The 22,935-nt window shown below is 40.3% G+C and overlaps 1 protein-coding gene across 1 annotated transcript in view; it reads right to left on the minus strand.

Moving 5' to 3' along the window:
- The window catches only part of DPH1 (diphthamide biosynthesis 1), a 230,786-nt gene that overhangs the window by 184,445 nt on the left and 23,406 nt on the right, over positions 1 to 22,935 (minus strand). The window contains exons 2-3 of the mRNA XM_018557659.1: positions 20,457 to 20,609; positions 17,182 to 17,245 (exon numbers count right to left, since the gene is read on the minus strand). Of these exons, the coding sequence (XP_018413161.1) occupies positions 17,182 to 17,245; positions 20,457 to 20,609 (217 nt within the window). The remainder of the gene's footprint in view (positions 1 to 17,181; positions 17,246 to 20,456; positions 20,610 to 22,935) is intronic.

Below are 22,935 nucleotides of genomic sequence, written 5' to 3' on the forward strand. Positions count from 1 at the left end.
AGGGTGCCTAGTGTCTCAGCACTGTAGGCAGGAGCTGGGACCCAGTGCAGGAGTTTGCAGAGATTTGGACTCCCTGGAAGACATGCCTACTTGCAGGAGCAGCAGCATGTGGCCAGCTCACTGGGTGCCAGGAGAAGGTAAATGGTAGGTGCATGTGCAGTAAATAAACCCCAGAGGGAGGCTGCACAGTTCCTGTGTGGCAACAAGCAACCTATAGAACAGGCACCACCGTAAATAAAGAAAAAAGGTGGTGCCCAGGTAAAAGTCCCGACTGACCAGCCCTCAGCAGCCTGACATTTAAAGGGGAAATGCCCTATCTAGTCCCGGTGGGCATATTCCCTGAAGGGGGTCCTCAATGGCAGGGCTCCATGGAAACAGACAATGGCCCTAGACCTGTAAAAAAACCCTGCCATAACTGCACAAAGTGCCAAGGTAGGCACGCTATAGACCCAGTACCATAAGCATGTCACAGGCTGGCTCCGAATCTTCCAGGTCCAGGTATGCTCCACCAAAGGCTTTGCTGAGAAGAAAACCTATATGCATAGCTTCTGTTAGGTGACACAGTGGTTTTGAGCAGCATAGTAAAACTTGCTAGAAGAGACTTAAAGTGACATTAAACCCTCAGATTTTTTAACATAAAACAATACTATAATGTGTGCCTTACTGTAATCCATGGTTGTTTCCCTTCTCTTTGCTGCTCTTCCTTTTAAATCTGTATCTGTTCTCATGCTGGGCAGAACTTCTGTTTTGCAGCAGTCTGCCTTGTCTCTGAAATGGATACATGGTGTCTGTGTGTATGTTTGCAACCTGAGCCAGCACTACAGGGAGAGGCACTCAGCTGCAAAGAAAAGTTCTCCCCAAGCATGAGAAGACATGATGATTTAAAAGGAAGAGCAGCAAAGAGAAGGGAAACAACCATGGATTACAGTAAGGCACACATTACAGTATTGTTTTATTTTAAAAAATCTGAGGCTTTAATGTCACTTTAAGCAGAAAAAGGTAGAATGAAGGTATCCATCAACTAAGGACACTAGCAAAAAAAACTGCATCAGAGGTGTGAGGGGCTATGCAGGGCTCCTAATAGCTTTGATCTGCTAGTGTCCAGTCATGTGAAGATAGCTGCATAACCCATTGTTTGCAGAATTAACTCACTGTGTCCTGTAATGTACAATCAGAAATCAGTCCACTTATACCCATCAAAAAATCAACCAAATTAAAATCTACAAACCAGTTATTTATACAAAACAGGCATAAAATAAATGAATCACCAATACAACTTGTCCTTTAAAAAAACAGGAATGTTACAAATTACTTCAACATTGGCCTTTGCATTCGGATCACATACTTCATTATGAAATCCTCCAGTAGTTATCTATTTAGGAGAAAAATGGCTGTAAAATAATATTTGCAGGGCTCGTTAATTATGGCTGCCGTTCTGCATTTTCTTGGGTTGCCTTGTAATTTGGCCCTCAAGGCTGCTGTGTAAAAACTGCTGCAGAGATTTCCCTTTATTCTCATAGAAAAGAGCATCTGTAAGAGCCCTCCTTCTATAAAATCTCTGCTACTGCAGAATTCTTTACTGCAAGACTGTGTCATATGTACAAATGACTGTTTACTGATGTGCTTTCCTTAAAACTATTGTATTTTGTAAAATCTGTGACAGATACAGTTTTTGGCATTCATCACATCTCCATCTATGCCCTTCCCACAAAAGCTGTTTAAAGTTTACTTCAGCCGTAACAATGAGCTTCTCGTGTTTGCTACTTTTTGGTCTCTTAAATATTTAATTGAAAGTATTCTGTTATATCTGTTCGATAAGCGCAAAAATACCTGTTTATCCTGTCAGACGTTGTCCTGCGTCTTGTGCGTACTTCCTGTGTTGTCTCAAGGAGAGTAATTAGCCCTTCAAGTTCTTTTCTTGGGACTACAGAGCGATTAGCATTTATGTTGTAGAGACCGAAGAGTGAGAAGGTTTGAGTAGTTTAGCAAAAGAAAACTGAGCAGGGCTGACACCACTCATTTTTTATTTTTTTCATTTTGCCAAGACACACTTTAAACCTTAACAGTTATGTTGGTGGCTGCACCAACATGTAAACAAACTCCGGGCTGCTATAGCAGTATGGAGTTTGTTTACCTTTTCCATGTAGGCTCCCTATATTATAGTAGAAGTGAGGGGAATGTGACTTCTCCCCACCACCATGTGTCCCTTACCCTCCCCTTCTGGATAGCAGGGACCATCATGGTGGGTGTTAGGATGGAGAACAGCAGGAGATGAGTGATCGCTGATCTCTACAGTAAAGTAATCATGTGGAAACACTCAGCTCTAAGCACCTCCATGCCAAACTCTAGCCACTATGGCCGGGGAAGAAGTGGATTGAGCACAGTCTGTGTGCCTGGGTGCAGAGATGACATTAGGGGTCAATAGGACCTGTCATCCTAAATATACTATCACATCCTATAAGTTATATGAAAGTTATATGAAAACGATGACTGCACCACCCACATTCGGTATCGCCGAACACACCAGGCTGAGCAAAAATGATAGGGCCCTCATTTACGGTAACAGGCTTTCAAAGCGTTGCCTATGACCAATTTTGGGTACCCCACTTTTTTGCCATTTTACTGGAATGCGCAAATTTGAAGCTTTACATATCTGGTATCTATTTACTTAACACGTCTTTTATAGTTCACCACAAAACTGGATATTATATAGTCTCTGTGTGCAGTAAAATTTGAGTGTATTGTTTATTGAAAATATAGATTTAAAACACATCAGTGTATTTACTATTTAAATATATTATATAAAAACTATATATAAATAATATATATTGTAAAAAAGAATATATTAAAATATATAATGCATTTTGAATTGCGTTTTAAGTAATCTTCAGGCATAAAATAAGCATTTTAACACGTGAAAAAAGGCTTAAAAAGGTAATTTCCTCCCCCAATCCCCCTACCAAACAGCAAAGGTACCCTATCCTGCAGTTATTTTAAGTGCTATGCAGACTAAAGTCCCAACAGAAAAATATACCTTTGTTTAAGAACTCCAGGATTTTAAAAAGTTAACCCTACAGTAGGGCTACCCCCGCACTGCAAGGGTTAACTGCTCGTTTTCGCTCTAGGGGCGGAAATAAAGATATACTCACCCGATCCTCAGTCCAGCAGCTGTGGTATTGTCCCATGGTGTCTTCACGTCTATTAGCTTCTTAGGTTGCTGGAGCCCAGGAGAGGAGGGGCTGCTGGGACCGGGCTAACGTCAGGCAGGACCGAGGATCGGGTAAGTATATCCTTTTTATTTTAGCTCCCTAGACAAAACAAGCAGTTAACCATTGCAGTGTGGGGGAAGTTACAGTATATAATGTTGTTTTCTTATGTCTGCTCACTTTCAGATTGCCTCCATCTAACTAAAAAGCCACAGGGTCTGTATGAGCCAACACAAAGGGTGTGGGTTATCCCCTTCTGATTCATTCTTTTGTGTGTGTATGATCTGATCTCATGTTACTTATAACACAGGAAATTAAGGATTTTCTCATAATAAAAGCATAATAAGCCTTTAATAGCCTTAATCGCTCAACATATTCATATACAGTATTTCATATTTAACTGACAAAAAATAATTGTATTTTTTATTCCTCAACATAATAGAAAACAAAATATACAAAAACACTAAACATGAGCTTAAACTGGTTTATTAAGCCCTAAACAAAAAACATTTTGATCAGAAAAGGTACCTAAACGCAAAAGAGGCATGTAATAGCTTCAGATGACAATCAGCACGGAGTGACATTCATATGGCTCCAAAAGAAAGAACTGATCCAATTCTCCTTTATTAAATTATTTTAATTGATTTCAGTTATTCGGCCTTAGGGTGCATAATATTACTTCTAAGACTGACACTAGATTTTTTTCAAAGTTTTGCCAAATGCAGAGAGGGAATGAATGGTCAGTTACTGTTCTTAGCCTTAGATGACCCCAAGCAGGGTTCTCAAATCCAAGCCCCAACTGGATGCGAAAGCACTGTGTATAAAACAGCACGTACCAGTCCTCTGCAGAGGGCCACTGCTTCCACACAGAGTATGAGTCCTTCTCTACAGCATGCTGGCAGGAAACAAGCTTCTCTGCTCTAAAGAAAGACTTTGTGCACCTTTTGTTTAAGCCCTTCTGGTGCCACAGACAAAAGTACTACACCCGGGAGTCAGTTTACATTTCTGCAGTTGCCTCCCAGCTTTCTAGTGGAAGTAATTCAGGCAATGTCCAGCAGCATGCCACCTCCGCCCCCGCCATGTATCCCAGGGCTCTTCCAACACCGGTGGGTGTTGGCGGGTGCAGGGAGTGGAGGGAAACATAAGTTTGCTCATCTTTTCTGCACTAAATATAGCCTGGAAGCGACAAGGAATTTGCCACTTCTGTTTAAGAGCCATCATTCCCCAGCCACTATGGCCAGGTATGAAGCTAATCAACATGATCTATGCTTCATTAGCTTTATTGGATTAAAAAGGGAACAAGGGTCTAATGGAACTAATTAATGGACTATTGGACCCCCAATGTCACCTCCAACGTGCTATCACAGGGGGCTTGATAGCTTCTATATGACAGAAATGTGCCAATGTGCCTATGTGCCCCCATGTACACACACACACACACACACACACACACACACACACACACACACACATACACACGCACATAAAAAACACATTCATCGAGTATGTCTTCTGTGAAAACGATGATTGTACTACACGTTATGTATTATGCACGGCAGAGTAATAGCAATAATTCTAAGGCCAGTATTCACAGTCAACTCTAAATTAATGACCTTTTAAAGTGTCGCCTATGGACAATTTTGGGTACCAAAGCACTACACACACACACACACACACACACACACACACACACACACACACACATACACACGAACATAAAAAACACATTCATCGAGTATGTCTTCTGTGAAAACGATGATTGTACTACACGTTATGTATTATGCACGGCAGAGTAATAGCAATAATTCTAAGGCCAGTATTCACAGTCAACTCTAAATTAATGACCTTTTAAAGTGTCGCCTATGGACAATTTTGGGTACCAAAGCTTTTCGCCATTTAACAGGCACATTCAATTTTGAGGTTTGTTATCTATTTATTCAACGCAACACAATCTTTTATATTTTACCAAACAATTGAGCATCATATTGTAACTATGTGCACTAAAATTAATTTTTAAATGCATTTTTTACTGAAAAACTTTGGGTTTGATAAACTATTGTACTAATATCGTTTAAAATAAAAACAAAATTGCAGCTACCACCATTTTATTCTCCAGGATCTCTGCTTTCAGAAAACATGGAATATATTTGGGTGATTCAAACTGAAAGTTCAATTGGGCTTTCAGCACATTCAGTTTCACTCTCAGTTCCGCATTTGCCTATTTACAGTAATTCAGTAAAGCACAGGGAAGGATTGTCTACTCTTTTTAAGCTTAAGGGACCCTACACAGTGTAGATGACTTTATGCTCTCGCTGTTCCAGTCTGAATGACTAAGTTATCCAGGCAGCAGGGTAAGAAGTGACAAGATCACATACTCTGAAGCCATTGAGATATGCTGAAACCTTGGAAAAAAAATAAAGACATGTGAAACAGCTGCAGGCACGCTTCTTTTCATCCAGCTTTTGTATTCTACACTTTAACTTAGATGAAGTAATAAAGTTTAGCACTTAGTAGCTGAGAGTATTCTGCTTCGATCCCTTTACACTATCCAGATTTCTAATTGCTGCATGCCGTCTATAACTGGTAATAAGCATATTGACTTATCTAACCAGGATTCAACCAAAATTGAGCAGATTTGCCGTAAGAAAAGAACAGTTGAGGGTCCCTGATCCCCATAGTCAATCATTCCACTTATTGAGCTGGTAAAGAGTTCACTTGGACCACTCACCAGTTCAGTAGGGGGAGCCAATGTTCTATCACAAAATGCAGTCTTCCTTTCCATCACTTACTGATTTCTTTTCAACAAATATCTGGGCTCAAGTATAGGTCTCTCTTTAACAGTGGTCACAGAGTTTAGGGAGTAAACCTGCTTGTATGTATAACTGAAAGGGATGTGAATGAAGGTCAGATAGACCAAGCAGTTTAGAAACATTGAGCAGCTCTACCCTCTTGTCTCCAATCCCGCTGCTCGAACCTCGGTGCCTGGTAAAGCTTCCGCCAGAGCCTTCAGTGAGCAATAGATCAAAAAACGGCGCTCGCAAGTGGATACGTCCATCCAGTACTTTATTTGTAAAAAGGCATAACAGCAGCAAACAAACAAATGCTTACATGTTTCAGCCCCCAAAATGGGCCTTAGTCGTAGCTACCTATTGCAGATAGACAAAGAATAGGCTTTCCCCCTTAAACTTCCAAATGGTCCAAGGGCCCCATCATTAGCTTACTACATATGCCAGGTGTTTATAAATGGGTGTTGATTCCTTAAAGAGATGCTGATCCCTTTCCAGTGACTTTTGTCTCCTGTCTACCCTCTGTCCCAGTGCTGCAGCCTTCATAAGACTCTTCAGCATCTGACACTTCCAGTAGTGTTGGATGCCTGTGTCAGACACTTCCAGTAGTGTTGGATGCCTGTGTCCCCCACTGAACAGCACTGCTTCATCTGCTGTGTCCTGTAGCGACAGGAACCGCAGCGCAAGATAGGGGACACAGTCATGCCACACTCCTAGAAATGTTAAATGCAGCATTATGGGGGTTACAACTCTTGAACGGGGAAATGCAGGAGACATGGAGAGTCTGAGAGGTATATATACTACCTCTTCTATTGCATGGAGTTGCCAGTTTGGATTTTTTATTAGATTGACAGCGTCTCTTCAGTTTTCAGTAACGGCATGATGGTTGATAGATAAGACCTGTGCATGTACCCAGGACACTGACCTGTCACTTGAAACTTCGTAAGACTATCTGATGTAGTTCTACTATTCTTTATGATTTATAATGTTCTGAAAATGGAGGCACAGGGGTGCATTCCCCAAAGATAAGGTCTCTCCCAGCTCCAAGACTTCCAGTTCACCTAATAAGCATTTGTAAAACATTTTGTAGTGGAAGTCCTCCTAAAAGGTATGGTGGTCATTTAACCCTATGGTATGGCTTTTGAGTTTGTTAATGAGTAATAACCTACTGATAGGAATTTATCTACAACTACATATATACAGTACATACTGTATTTCATGACAGAACAGAGGACAAATAAAAAACAGGCCTTTGTTACAAGACTCCTTAATCATAAATGTTCTTGTCTATTGAAATAAAGCATAAAAACAATTAAAATATTACTGTAACACAATGAGGAATGCATCCCAGCAGTAACTTGGAAGATGCACTCTTGATTGTACACCATCTGCCTTTCGTTGTGACAAGGGAATTAAAAAGCATTCCTGTCACAAGGTTTTCCACAGCAGCACAAGCAACAAGAGCAAGCCTGCCATCAGGCCATCCCATCAGCAAATTGGTGCGGCTTACCTTTTTTGTTCACATGAAAAATTTTTATGTAAAATAAATGCATTTTGAGTAGACAACAAAATCGAAGAATACGCAGTCACAATAACAGGTTGCATAATCTGTCATTATCCCTTCGCTGCAAAAGACATATAGGCTGAATAACAAATGTGGGGTGTAGTAATTCATGGCAACCAATTTTTAAAAAAAAATCAGCTTTTATTATTTTTTCCCACTCTAAGATGGAGAGTCATTTTTTGACTGGTTGCTATGTGTTACTGAACACCACTGCTTTGTATTTTCTGTTGTTACATATGTACATCATTTCCAAACCCCCCCAAAAAAATCAGCTTAATTACATTTTCATATCAAGATGTAATTTGCAATTATAGATTTAAAAGTAACCTGTAAAGACAGATAATTCACGTAAAGGCCAGGGCTCCCAGCTACTGATGGACTCCCAGATACAATCAGGAAGTGGGAACAATCCAGTACTAACAGAGAACAGCTGTCCTAAAGTTTTCCTTTAATTATGGTCCTAGAGGGAAGTCTATAGTAGAAAGTACTACATTACTGTATATAGATTAGATGGTACTAAGGGCTCATTAAAGTCACACTCCAGGCAAAATAATCATTTACACGCCGCACTGGGTGTGTAAATTATCATTAAAAGGCTGGGTGTAATGTGCTGAAGGCCACTGCAAAATATAAAAATCTTACCTAGCGCTGTGCCTTCTCCTGCACATTAAAAGAAATAACGTCACCAGCACTCCAAAGTGTAATTAAGCAATAGTCCATTTATTGGTACATTGCCATAAATGCAAGAGCTTTCGGGGCCTCAAAGGGTCCCCTTCATCAGGCTCAGAAGCACATGACACCCAGCTCTCCTGCACATGACACCCAGCTTGCGGGCACTGGAGAGAGGGAAAGATGGTCTTTAAGTGGTTAATTATTAGAAACTAATAGGCTGAAACACCTACTTTCTTATAAAATCTGTTGAGGACACCAGTGCCAGAGTAAAGCTGCCCGGTATGGGACTTTTTGTCCGATGAATCGAACCGTCGTACGATTTTCATACGGCGGCCCCATCCTGCCCTGATTATCACAAGGTTCAATCAGCGGTAGATAACAAAAACACCTGGACGAATTGCGGTAATCGACCACACATATTTTCGTTTGCGCATGAGCAGTGTAAATCGTACAAATTTTGACGTACAGAAATGCCACCAACCTTGCGAAAATCGTACGATTGAACGAAACTTTCCAACCTGCTGGATAGTCAAAAGTCGATCGATTGTACAATATTTGCGGTTGTACACTGCCCATCAACTTTACGAATATTGGAGGAAAACACGGTTGAATGCGAAAATCGGCAGATAATCGTAAGGTATATGGGCACCTTTAGAAAGATGCAAGTGAGGGCGGGGGTTAACCAACCTGCACTATTCCAAATATATCAGTTTCAGGTGGACTGACCCTTTAAAAACACACTTCATTAAAGGTAAATATATATTAACCGTGATGTCTCTTTACAACCAGGCAGGCTAAGTTTCATCAAGATAATAATAAAAATGCAAATGATCATGGAAAAACATTCCTCAGATATGGGTAATTCGTTAAAAGTACCAGAATAACAAAAATCTATTTCTGCAGTGCAATACAGGATGTGATACTTGTTACGTGCAAATACTTTGCAGCCGAGATCTGAGAGGCATAACCTTTTCTACTGCAGAACAGAATATGAGCACATATTACAGCACGTACAAAGCTTTTCATAAGGGGCTAGTTAAGGATGGATTCCTAACCAAAGAAACCGGGCTGCAGGTACGTAGAGACCAGTGTAAGCTCTTATTTTAAAAGCAATCCCATGTATTTTAACCTAGTTTCTTTTTTTTAATCTTTTTTTTGGAAAGAAACCTGTAGAATTTTAAATTTATACTGCATAACATTTCACTGCTGCAGTAAAAACTTTAGAGCAGGGATGGGATGAGCAACCAAAGAGATACTGCAGCATTTCCCAGTGTGAGAATCAGAAGCTGAGTAGTCAGGGGACAGGAGGATGAGCCACAGTTCCAGTATAGATTGTTACTGGAATAATGCCATTAAAAAGGACTCCATTTTGAAAGGTTTACATATTAAAAAAATACACATGCATTGCAGGCACACATTGGGGGGAATTTATCATAGCAATTGCGAGTGTTTGCACTTGCAGGAATATATTTGACGCACTTTGTGCCAGATTTATGTTGCCACTGTAATGTTATTCATAAATGAGGTTAAATAGAATCCAGGAGAGAAGACTCGTAACTCCAGGCAAAAAGCTTAACTGTCGCTTCTTGAAGAAGTGGTCATGGGGACTTCTAACCACTTTATGACCAGGGTGTTAAAAAAAAACCTTCCTGCCCAGGCCATTTTTCAGTATTCAGCACTGCGGTATATTGACTGACATTTATTCAGTCATGCATCGCTGTGCTGAAATTAATTTTATACCATTTTTTTGGGGACACACAGAGCTTTCTTTTGGTGGTATTTAATCATTACTGGGATTTACATTTTTTACTATAAAAGGACCGGAAATTTGAAAAACAACCTGTTTTACCTACGTTATGTTATAAAACATTTATTATTACCCAATTTTTTGGTAAAATATAAAAGACGGGGTCACGTCGGGTAAATAGATACCAAACATGTGAAGCTTTAAAATTGCGTGCGCCCACAAAAATGGCAAAAAACTACCATGCCTAAAATTGGCCATAGGCGACGCTTTAATAGCTTTTACCGCTCATCAGTTTAGTGTTTAGTGATTGATGGGCCTAGAATTATTGCTCTCACTGCGACGTTCGCGGCGATATGCAACATGTGTGCCGTAATTTTTGCACGTAGGCGCACCCGATGCGTATTTACGTGTATAAGTGCGTGCGGGGGAGTTTTTCGGGTGTTTTTTTATATGATACTTTTGTATTTAAAACTTCACTTGATTGCCATCAGATAGGGGCTAAGAAGCCCCCAATGTGATCGCTGGGAAAAAATGCCAGGTCCTCTTTATGGAGTCATCAGGGGTCCCCAAGACCCCTAATGTCCCCCAAGGTCCCCCAAAGAGGCTTCACCAGCTTCTTCTCTGGGTCTTAGCCAAAGAAATGGCAGCTAAAGGTGGAAGTGATGTAATACACATCGCTTCCGACTTTAGAGAGAGAAGGAGGAGAGATCAGCAATGGGGGAAATGCTGATCTGTCCTCCTTCTCCCTACGAGGAGCCGCTGAGCCGGTCTTCGCGGTGCCCGGGATAATCGGCAACGGAGGGGGGGAGCTGCACCATGTGAGGCTATACAAGCGATCGGCCGGCTATAGAGCCAGCCGAACGCTTGTATGAAACAGCCGGTAATGGCTGTAGAAATTCCCGGTGAGATTCTGCTTGCGCACGCCGCAGAAAAAAAATCACGTGCACCTGCCAGAAAGGATCTGCCGTCCGCCCGTCAAGGGGCTAATGTTGCGATTGTTTTGTTAGGTGATGCTCAAGTTTTAGAGGGCCGCAGGAGAAGTGCAGATGTAAACCGTTGCAAACTTTCGTAAAACAGTTGCAAAACAGGCGCAATTGGAAAACTAGTACAAGCTCAGGTCAAAACAGGCACACATGTTAAAAGACAGATTTGCACATTAAATAAAAAAATGATCTAAGAGGTTAAAACTGTCGCAATTGCTTTGATACATTTCCCCCATTGTATATTGCTGGTTTTAAATCTCTACTTCTATCAGCATGTTTGCTGTTAGCACATAGTCACTGCATCACAACCGATTGGCTCCTTGTCTAAAGCTGGCCTTAAAATTTTATATTTTCTTTGTTCAATCTCTAAACAAAGAAAATAAAACAGAATACAATAAAAACAGCAGGGGATTCCTTACAAGCGTGGATGGAGGAATACATCAGTGGCCACCGGACGCTGTCAAAATACCTGAATGGAGCTTGCATCTGATCAGTTTGGCCCAAAATTTTCCATCAGGCTTCATCGATCTTCTGAACGAAGGATGCCGGTGGAAACAGAGTCAACAGCAGCACCCACTGTGCGAATTTCAGATGGTTTATCAAGAAACTGACTACGGTAAATTCACATAGTGTATGGCCAGCCTAAACTCCTTCAAGCACATTTACATCCAAAAACGTATATCACAGTTCACCAGTCCTTAGATGTGGTGGCTGCATTAAATTTCTTTTTTTTTTCTCTTTATTTTTAGCTGGTGATCCAGCCCACCCTGTAAATTTCTTTTTTTTTCTCTTTATTTTTAGCTGGTGATCCAGCCCCCCTGTTTTAGGGTGGCACCTCTCTATAGAGGCGCAATGGAGCCACCCCTGAACAGCAGCATTGTCAACCTGTAGAGAGGGTAGTGTTGGATGCCCTAGCAGATTTAGATGGACTTGACTAAAAAATAAATAAAGCCAAATTCCAGCTAAAAAATTTTAAGCAGTTACAGCATAGATGTTTTCATTTCTGGAAAAATGGTTTACATAAATGAATAAAAGTGGACCATCGTATTAAATGGTTTCTCTCAACCATTTGTTGGACATCTCAGTCTATTAAATGTTTTTTCCCATAGTTCTCTTAAGGGTCACGGGTCCTCCAGTGACCCAAAGCTCAGTATATTGCGAGCTACAGCTAGCGGTATACTGAGACCGCCGCCGCCCTGTCTGATGCTGTCGAGATCCACCCAGCTGCGCGAATGACAGCTGGCTCTGCCTATCCAGAGGCAGAGCCAGCTGTACCCACCCCCTCCCCCATCCGTTCCGCAAAAAAAACTACTTAACGGATCACCAGGTGAAAATAATGGAAACATACACCTATAAAAGAAAACAAATGCAGCCACCACCTCTAAGCCCTGATTTCCACCATGGCGTTCCAGGAACGTGCGATCGTGTGCTACGTTTGTCACGCATCTCCACTGAATTCAAAGGGGGCTTGAATGCGAGACAAATGCAGCAAAAAAGCTCATGTATCAAATTTTGCGACACGAGTTCTGCATTTTTCACTTCTGCGTTTGTGCGCGGTTTACAGTTTTGCTTTTGGGTTTGCATATGTTTTAAATGGTGTAACAACAAAAACATAAATGCATTAATTTGTTTATGTTACGTTTGCCTGAAGTTCAGTTTAAAATAAAGAAAAACATAGAGACCAAATTTGTATGTGCAGGTAGTGGGGCAGTTTCATTCAAATCACAAATCAGATTGATATTGCAGCCTGCACGATATGCAGATTAAGATCACTTGTGTGACATGGAAGCATTAAAACAATTTGCTTCCATGCACTTCAACTAAAGATGTTAGAAAACATTTGCACGTAACAGGAAAAAATTACAGAGGCAGACGTTTAAATGTAGGAAAGGCGTATTATGTGCTATTTTCCTCTCGTACGCTTTGCTACATTTAATATAAAATGACTGTGATTTAACATGTATGCAAAAAGGAGGAGAAAAAAAAAGCTGGGAATAAAGATGTATAGGGCAATGTCAGCCACAACTTTCACAGAGAACAATTAGACTTTTACCACAGTCCTTCGTGAGCTGGATTTTAAAGAAAATCTATTCTGTGGACGGTGTGCCTAAAAATGTGGAGGGCAAAGAACTAGTCACTAGTTCTATAGGCTCTCCGCAGCTGATCTTTTCCCCATTAGCCACTTACCATGACTTGTTCTACATGGTGTAGCTCTCTGTGTGGAGCTGACAAGGTTTTGCTTGCATGTCAGAACTTTACCCCTACACCCTTCATTCCTAAATGACTGTAAAACTGACTGCTTGGAGTATTGATGAAGAAGCAGCAGAAGAGGTGCAGAAAGCACAGATCCACAGAATGAGTAAACCAGAACTGAGCGATCCTAGAACCCCGGGTACCACTTCCTCTCCAGTAAGGAGGACAGTGAGCAGCACAGTAGTGATATCGGCTAAACCCACTCCAAAATTTGTGAGATAGCAGTCAAAGTGCCTTGGATGATCTCACGATTGCAAAATAGCTTGGTACACTTTGTCAAAGCCAGTGGTTGGGAATGCGTGGTAGGAAGCAACAAACAAACACTCACCAAATACCGCTCTATAAACAATTAGACTCTCATGCCCTAGAAAATCTTGCCATAATCTTGCACCGGTCAAATAATTCTGAATGATCTCAGAGGTGCCTTTTTCAAAATGTATGCATTTTATATGTAGTAGCCTTTAATAGGCTACAATAGTAGTTGATTTGAGAGTCAAAATCTTTCTCATAAAAGATCGCTTGATAAACATGCATACTCTTTTCTGCATTCCCTAGCCAGCTGATGCTCGTCAACCGTAAATGCCAATAAAGCCTGAAGAGAACTGTTTACCAAAAGAATCCAAAAATACCAAAAGAAGTGAAATAATTTTGCAAGGAGTTATAGTCTACAATTACTTCTAACCCTTAATAAGTCAGTTCAGCTGCTATAGGAGGCGCTACGAATGACTCACACACAAGACATTTCTTTTTTATTACCTGGACTTTGAGCACCATGGGGTTGATTTAAGACAGTTTACTTTGCAAAGCAAATCTTTACAGAGTTTGGTAAATACGTTGAAGCGGTGTTCACTTCAGTCAACCAATAGAGCTAGCATTTTTTATTTTAATTTCCATCACACAAATCTGTGCATGAAAAATAGTTGTGTGCTTTTTTTTGTGTGTTAAGCTGACTGATTATCTAGTACTGTGAATACACTGATGCAAAAAAGATGCAAAAAAAAAGCAGAACAATTTGGTTTTGGATAGAGTAGGGAGTAGCTAAGCACATGTCAGTTATTGGTTTTTATTTTTAGCCGACTGTGGCCTGTTGGAGACATTTTCCATAAGAACCTTTACTGAAATCACAGAAAGTGAGATGATCCAAAATAAGGAAGATCCCTTCTAAAGCTGGCCATACACACCTGTAGATTATCTGCAGATTTTCTATGGTCAGATGGAAAAAGTGCAACAGATTTCTCCATCTGCGCTAAACTGTGTGGATGGAGGAATCTCCCACTGGGCCAAGCTTCTCAAAATACCTGAACAATGCCTGCATCCAATCAGATTGCTCAGGTATTTTGAGAGCCAGTGAGGCCGACTAGCAAGATACTGAAGCTTGGCCCAGCGGGAGATTCCTCCATCCACACAGTTTAGGATAGATGGAGAATTCTGTTGCACTTTTTCCATCTGACCATAGAAAATCTGCAGATAATCTATGGGTCTATGGCCAGCTTTAGACAGTAGTCACCAGAAAAGGTGTCGTTAGCTTTCCCCTCTATTCCAGTTCCAATGACAACGGTTACATTTTCTCCATCACTTTTGGACCAATGACAGTGTTCACCAGGAAAAATAGAGAAGACAAACTATTCGCAGTGGTGACACAGACGCTTCCTCTGAGCAATGATAAATTGATAAACTACCTGATTGTGTCTGCATTGTGCCTTTCACTAACCACCAGTATAAAGGGATCCTTCTCCAAATGACCACCAATGTAAAGGGATCTTCCTACTGACCACCAATGTAAAGGGTATCCTGCTCTCACTGACTACCAATGAAATAATACACACACACACACACACACACACACACACATATATATCATACATACATACATACATACACACACACACATATACAGGTTTCTGATCACAATAGTGTGCCATGAGCTGTAAATATTTTAAGTAGGGGTTCCCTGAGACCATAAATTAGTTGATGGGTTCCTCCATGATAAAAAAAATTTGAGATCACTCGAGATAGGGCATCTGTAGATAATTAAGAGCAAGGATGTAGGAGAGTTTACTTAGGTTCTGATGAAGGGGGCGTGCCCCAGAAACGCGTAAACTTTTGACTACACAGGGGCAGTGGACGCTCACACTTACCATTAGTTTCAGACTTCCTCTGCTAGAAAATGCGATATCCTATCGCTTTCTATATGCCTTTTACTACCGAATTTTTGAAAGTACAATACAAGCTGTGCTTTTTATCATTACAATTCATTTTTACACTATGGAGGCGCCCTTTTTCGTTTCTTATTTCCCAGATTGGCGGTCTGCTTGACCTGAGGGAGCTGCCTCTTCAGTGTTTTCGTTTCCCGTTGCAATTGGCCGTTTCACAGGTGGAGGCGCCAGTACTTTTTCTTGTCACTAGTTATGTAAAAGTCCAACCATTAAATGAGAGCTCCAGATTAGACACAATGCAATAAACATGTAAATAGCTATTTATTGGTGTTGGTTATTTGTTTTTAGATACACAATTGGGAATTTCAAGGTCCGCCGAAGGAAAGAAACTGCTTTCAGATAATCTGTTGCTCGTTTGGCTTCTGTACAACTTAATAGCCATAAAAACAAAACGCATATCATCTAACGAATGAATCTAATGAATTTCCCCCTATCCACTTCTGTTAAAGTGGACCTAGTGTCATGTATGTTTTTCATTTTAAGCAATGTGTCCCTTTTCAGAGATCACAGTAATCAACATTCTCAGGGTAAGGGGCATTTATCATTTGAACTCATATTGCAGTTACGTGGTTAAGTACAGTTTTGTGGTTTGTATTCTATACTGTCCGTTAAAAATGGTCTAGTGTAATCCAATGGTGAATGGATGAAAATAATTTAATGGGCCAAAATGTGAACTGGCTATCTTATCTCCCACACTTCTGCTAAATCTACATGACATGGTGTATCCTCCTTTGCCCACTGTGACACACAACAGAATAAGAGCACAGCCATGAAACTGACACTGGTATGGAATATTGGCAGATTAGGTGTCCAACAGTGTAGCTCCGCTATGGCAAGCCATGGATGCTACACAGCACTGCCATAAATGCTGTGTGACACTTCTCTATATTGGTTGCAGGTGCCTTCTGTCCTGTAAGTACAGGTCACAATACTGGTACTTTCATACATAAGGGCATATATTCTAAGCATAAGTGAAAGATACATCTGACTGGGAGCCCATATTTACAAAAAAACATGCCAGGACATGGTTTGAGATTAGGTAAAGGAGGCCACACACTGGTATATCCCATACCAAAAATATTGATATATCATCAATTAAATCTCAATGTTGGCTTGGTTGCCAAAAAAGATGTGGTGTATGGGTGATGACAGACAAAAAAGGAAACGACCATTTCAGAGGATTCAACAATCCCGGCAGATCTAAAATAGAAAAAAAAAATAAAGGAAACGACGACCATTTCAGAGGTATCAATAATCCGGGCAAATCTCACCATGTGATAGTGAGCACTTAGGACACTCAGAAGCGATTGCTGTCACGGCATTAAAGTGTACACAAAAATTGACGAAGTCTGGTGGTTCCTCTCTTGGGCTGCAGTTAAAAAACATCCCCGCCAATGCTCCTAAAATTTACTTCTGCCCCAGAATGGTGTCCACCAGTGTTTGCCTCACTTTTCATTCCCTCAGTTAAGCATGGCCAAGGACCAGATCTATCAGAGGAAGAGGTTCCGATTCGCTACCTCTGCCTAAATAGATAATCCAAGCAGTTTTTGACAAGTAAAGGTCCACTTTACCTGTACACAGCCTGATTTCTGAACTGGTACCTAAATCTTGCATATTATTTGCATTTAACAAACTGCATATGGGCCATTCTTAGTTTAGTGGTGATTTTTTGTCTTACCTATTTTAATGTAAGCATAAATAATTATTCCACATTAACAGACCAAAAAAGGATGGCACAAGCTTATATTGCTCACCTTTCTATTATATCAGCAATAGTGCAAGCAAACATCAGCAACCCTTCCGGCATCTGTAAAGCAACTGGAAAAGAAAACCAATGTGAAACTGGTGACTACTTTTAAATCAGATGCACTACACTACAAGGCTATCAAAGGCATACATGAAGGGGAAAAAAGAATTAATCTGTGACATAAAACATAATAAAAACAACAGCAAATCAAACCAAGTAACAGGATTAAAGTCTAGGAATAAACATGCAAATGTGACATTTTGGAGATCTTAAGCACATACAAGAGATAGACACTTGAGAAAACATATAGCTGGCATGGGAAATGTAATAAACAAGAAGAAAAATAAAGCATGGAAAAAAAAGCTAAGCAAAAGCAGGACAAATGGGGTTGGAAGTACAAGCAGCCTTACAGAGAGGCAGATCATTAACAGGGAGACAGGCGGCTAAGGACAGAGAACAGGTTATTGTATAGACAAATATAGCATGCCATCAGAAGCCAACACAGAAGAGAAGCAGGAGAGGAAATGATTAGAGGGGAAGAGGAAGCGGACACTGGACACTGACAGGCAAATGGACCAAATGGGATAAAAGGTAATCAAAAGGCAGAGAGCACAGGCAAGCATTACTACCATAAAACACTGGATTGCAGGGAGGAAATTCTGTCCAAACACAATGAGTCAATCTACGTCATTCAGGTATACTATTATTTTACCCCATTGGGTGTTCAGAAAACTATGCCTTACAAAAGACAAAATGAACCTTGTATTGGCGTAATCCACATTAAAAACTGTTCGATAAATGTAGTTTCAGGTTAAGAGCTCTAAAATAAACAGTGCCTTACACAAAGGAGCTGGTAATGATATTAGATATAAAAAGCATATCAAAATTTAAAGGGAACCAAAAAAGATAAGGGCCACATCACTCACCAAGTATGTAGGGCTTTGCATGCTTCCTCAAGGTCTGTTACAATTAAGAACTCTGATGTGCAGTTATATAGAACAACCAATTAGATTTCAGTCTGTATCAGTTAACAGTAGATACAGCAAGATAATTTCTTAGTAGCCACTGGAGACTGCACTTGGCATATTAATATTAGCCTCATTAGCCTAAAATAAAGGTGTCTGGCTACAGTTGGGCACAGTCTACAGCATATTGACCTATAAATCCTGCCAAAAACGTACCCTTTTGTCTTGGTATTAAAGGCCCCCCGTAATCGTAGTACAAGAATTTGCAGATCACTGCTGATACTTTGTGTCCAGTAAATGATTCCCTGTTTCTATAGTAAGCATAACTATCATATGTTATTTATCCAGGTCCTAGCAAGTAATGTTGTCATTTACATTCTACATTCACACTATGCAAAGATAAGTGACTCAAAGCAACCAACTAAATTTTAGTTTTGTGCACTCACTCAATCAGTTAGGAGATTATGCTCTGTTTAGCTGCTATGGATAACCACTTCCCCATAGATTTTTTATTTTTATTGAAACAATTAAGATCTGCTCATTTAAGAAAAGGAATGGAAAGTGCAAAGGAAAGGGCAAAGGAAAGAAAAGAGCAAAGAAAGGGGAAAGGAAAGGAAAAATGAAAAGGAAAGAGCAAAGGAAAGGAAAAATGAAAAGGAAAGAGCAAAGGAAAGGAAAAATGAAAAGGAAAGAGCAAAGGAAAGGAAAGATGAAAAGGAAAGAGCAAAGGAAAGGAAAAATTAAAAGGAAAGAGCAAAGGAAAGGAAAAATGAAGAGGAAAGAGCAAAGGAAAGGAAAGGAAAGAGCAAAGGAAAGGAAAGAGCAAAGGAAAGGAAAGGAAAAAAGAAAAGAAAAAGGAAAGGAAAGAAAGGGGAAAGGAAAGAAAGGGGAAAGGAAATGAAGGGGAAAGCAAAGAAGAATAAAATTTAAAAAAAAGGATGGCATGTGGTAAAACTATTTATACGTTTATCTGCACCCATCTATAATATAAATCTAGATGCAGAAGAAAGAATACAGTTTAGTTTGATATCTCATATTCCCTGATACAAACAGCACACTTGAGACCCCAAAATGAATTAGCTACACATGTGGATTTCAACTGAATAATTTGAATGGAATACATATATTTATTGAACTCAAACTTTCAGGTGTGGCTCTTGTTTTTTTTCTTCTACTGGTTCCAGTCTAACATTATCTAAGAGACAATTCTGCATACTTGAGCTGCCTGCACTGTGTTAATACACTTCTATTCACCAAATCCATATTATCCTGTGGAATCTGACCCATTAGGGTTCTCCAGTACCACCAACCTACCTTTTTACGCTTTCAGTAAAAGTAGCTACAGCAATAGCAACACTAGAATTGCTTTATGAGAACACAAAAAAACAGTCCCTACACAGAGACTAGAAATATGGCAGTCATTTTGAGTCCGCCTTTGCAGCACCAGACAGATGAGTGTTTCATGGTCAACATTTTCTAAACTGAACCAGCACAAAGCAGTGCATATAAGCAATTTTAGCCATTAAATAGCAAAACCTATGAAGTGAGAAGATTAAATGAACATTTCAGCAATCCATTTTTTTGGATGGATTATTTTATTTTAGGGTTTCATAGAGCCCTTAATGTGGCTTACCTAGTAAGTCACCAACCTGGAACAAAGATGCAGCTATTGAAGTATGGGAAAGTCTGGACTCCAGTCCGGCATGTTTACACCAGGTCCCCAACTCACTTGATAGTAAAGCCAGGATAAGGACAGCCCCAGAATGTGCACCTTTAAAAATAGACCAGAAGAGGCAGCTTTGATACTCTATGCCAGTGGTTCTCAACCTATGGGTCGCTGTGTAAGGTGAGAGTCCTCCTCAGCTCTCTCCTAGCGCAGCAGTGTCAGTTCTCCTGCCACGCCTCCAGATGTCGCTGCAGCAGGCGCGTCATCCCTAAATTTTACCTTTGGGGGTCACCAAAACTTGGCAAATGTTACCAAGGGGTCCCGGCCCTAGAAAGGTTGAGAACCACTGCTCTATGCTCAGAGGCTCACTTTAAGGCCAGATTAAAATTTCTAGGGTGCATTACCATGCAGATGTGAGTTACGTCAACCATTAAGGCATGCCTATAAAGGTTTTAACAGACCTGCGATTTTCACATCTGTGCGTTGTGGTGCATTAAAACACAGGTTTACACAGTTCGTGCCGCATTACTGTGCTTTGCGTTATCATTCATATTACAGCATGTTACCACAGTACGAAAATGTGAACCCAGTCTAAACCTGCAATTATCTGCTGGAAACAACAACAAAAAAAACATAACACCATAAGCATACCTCTTTTAGCTGCAGCTTGCTGAATCCTCCATATTGTCTTAGGAATTTCAAAGTTATAGTTTTGCGGTAGTACAGAAATGGCTTCCAGGAGTAAAGGATTCTGGGAGATTTCATCTGGTATTTGGTTGGCTACGCGACGGGCAGTGGGGCGTGCTGCAATAAGGAAGTACAACAATATGGATTTGTTAATGTTATTAGAACTAAGACATGTAAACACAGGTCTACAAAGGTCTGCCTGAAAATGAGCAAAAATATCTGTCTGCTATTTGCTGTAGCATGGCACAGGTTTAAATTCAAATTATACACCAACATCTTGTTTAAGATTTATGAAGTACAGGATCCATATCTTGCAGTCTCATTTCCTTATGCAAGGTTATGCATAAATTCCGACACATAATCTCCCACCTGTCATACCACAAATGTATTTAGCTTTCAACCAATTAGAAAAAAAGCAGGAAACGCCTGCACAATTTACAATGCAAACACTGGTATCCCCTATAAAAACAGAAGTATTGTGTATTTCTAGTGAGCTCATTATTGCAGCGTTTACATTAAAGTAATTTTATATGAGACGTTTCTATGGAGAATGACTGCTAAAGGGCACTCAGCCTCAATGTACTCCTGCTTTAAGCAGAAGTAAGGTAAAAAAAAAAAAAAAAAAAAAATTTAAACATTCTTCTTTCCACCATTCGTCAATTTTTTTTCTTCTGTTCATTGAGCCACGCATGCGCAGCTCAGCGCACAAACGTGGTATGCTGAGATTAAAATGACTCCCATGCGCTTGTGCGCTGGAGAGAATCACTTTGGCAGGTAAGTGTGCCATAATGTGCTTATATGCCGTACATACTAGAACATTATGGTTAAAAGCTTCAGGGGGCCTTTTTATATTTTTAAATTCTGCTTTATTCCGCTTAAGGGCCTGTGTCGGTGGGCCTTTGTGCGCTTCAAGCTTTTTCGCTTTTGCATTCCCATACAAGTCTTCAGGGAATGAAAATCCCCCTTGAAGCAAGTCAAGAGGTTAGCTGCAGGTCAGATACACCTGCCTAAACGTATTTTGCATTCCCGTACAAGTCTTCAGGAATGCAAAACCCGACTAAGGCAGATCAAAAGCAAGTCAGAAGGAGGTTGCAGGTCAAATGTCATCTTCAAATTCTGAATTATCTCAGAAGCGCCTCAAACTGATATAAACCTGATGCTATAGTCACAAGCTCAAAGCATGTGGACACAGGTTCTAAAGTTAATTTGTACCTTGCAGGGCAAAACAACAGGTTTATGTTAAAGCTCAGCCACCCTCAAACTTACCTTTCATTTGCTCTCACACTGCTCAGTTCAGCCACTGCAAACAAAGAAAATACCTGGTACTTCCGGGTATGGAGGAGCATGTGACTCACTCTCCTTCCTCTCATGTGACAGCGCTGGTGCTTGGTGATTGTCTAGCATAGTCACATAGGAGCAAAATGAGTCTTGATCCCTGTGTAAGCTCTAAATAGGATTGACTCAGACCTTGACCAGAAGGGTCTCCTTCCCATTGCTCCTGGTGAAGGTCAAGTATTAGATGCTGCTTTAAAGTGAGCCTGTTGCTTTGCTCTGCTTGGATAAAGCACAGGTTCAGTTTGAGTCATATTAATAAAGACACATCGGGTGCATTGCATTCAATGAGTTGCATGGCTCAAAGATTAGCATTGGGAGAAAAAGCAGTAAAGTGCATCCACTGTGTAAAACTGCATAGCCAGGAGTAGAGCCTGAGATAGCAAAGTGAAAATATGGCTTCCCTTGCGTACAAAATTACAAACAAAACAAAATTACAAACATAGAAACAGTTTATAGATTATTAACGATTATTAACATACATTCATAACATCATTTATATCAAGCTGACCTCTTATACGCTTGTATCTAAAAAAATAAAACATAAAACCATAAAATGAACAGACTATACATTCCCTTTAACAACTCACGAACGACCTGCCGAGTAATACAGAAATAACTAAATACTGACACTAACGAGGCAAACAATTAGATGAAAAAAATTGGAGGAAAACAGGCCAACTTAGAATAAGATGTTCTTTTTCTTATTTTTCATCGTACAACTGGCCTCCTCCCAGCACAACAATGGCTTAATAATTATCTTCATCTCGTCTCAGAAACTGTCAATAACCCGAAATGAGAGAGGCCCAGCGCCTGATAATATCGCAGACAATATGCAGAGACCCCCAGAGCACAATTGCAACAAACTAATATTGGAGCGGCAAAACAACATTACCTCCAAAAGGAAATCTGCATAATTAATTTCACTATTGTACAAAATGAATTTAAACAAATGAATTTAGTTGGGAGGGGGGGGGGGCAGACAGCTGTCAGGCAGGACTCGCTAAGCTCCAATTAAAAGCTCAAAATCCTAATTAATTAACCCTTTCTGTCCTACAGGGATATGGGGGGGAATGGTTTCATTTCAACAGGGAGGAGAACGAGCTCCTTA

The sequence above is a fragment of the Nanorana parkeri genome, unplaced genomic scaffold (assembly GCF_000935625.1).
Source record: "Nanorana parkeri isolate BGI_ZX_2015 unplaced genomic scaffold, ASM93562v1 scaffold294, whole genome shotgun sequence".
NCBI classification, from domain to species: Eukaryota; Metazoa; Chordata; class Amphibia; order Anura; family Dicroglossidae; genus Nanorana; species Nanorana parkeri.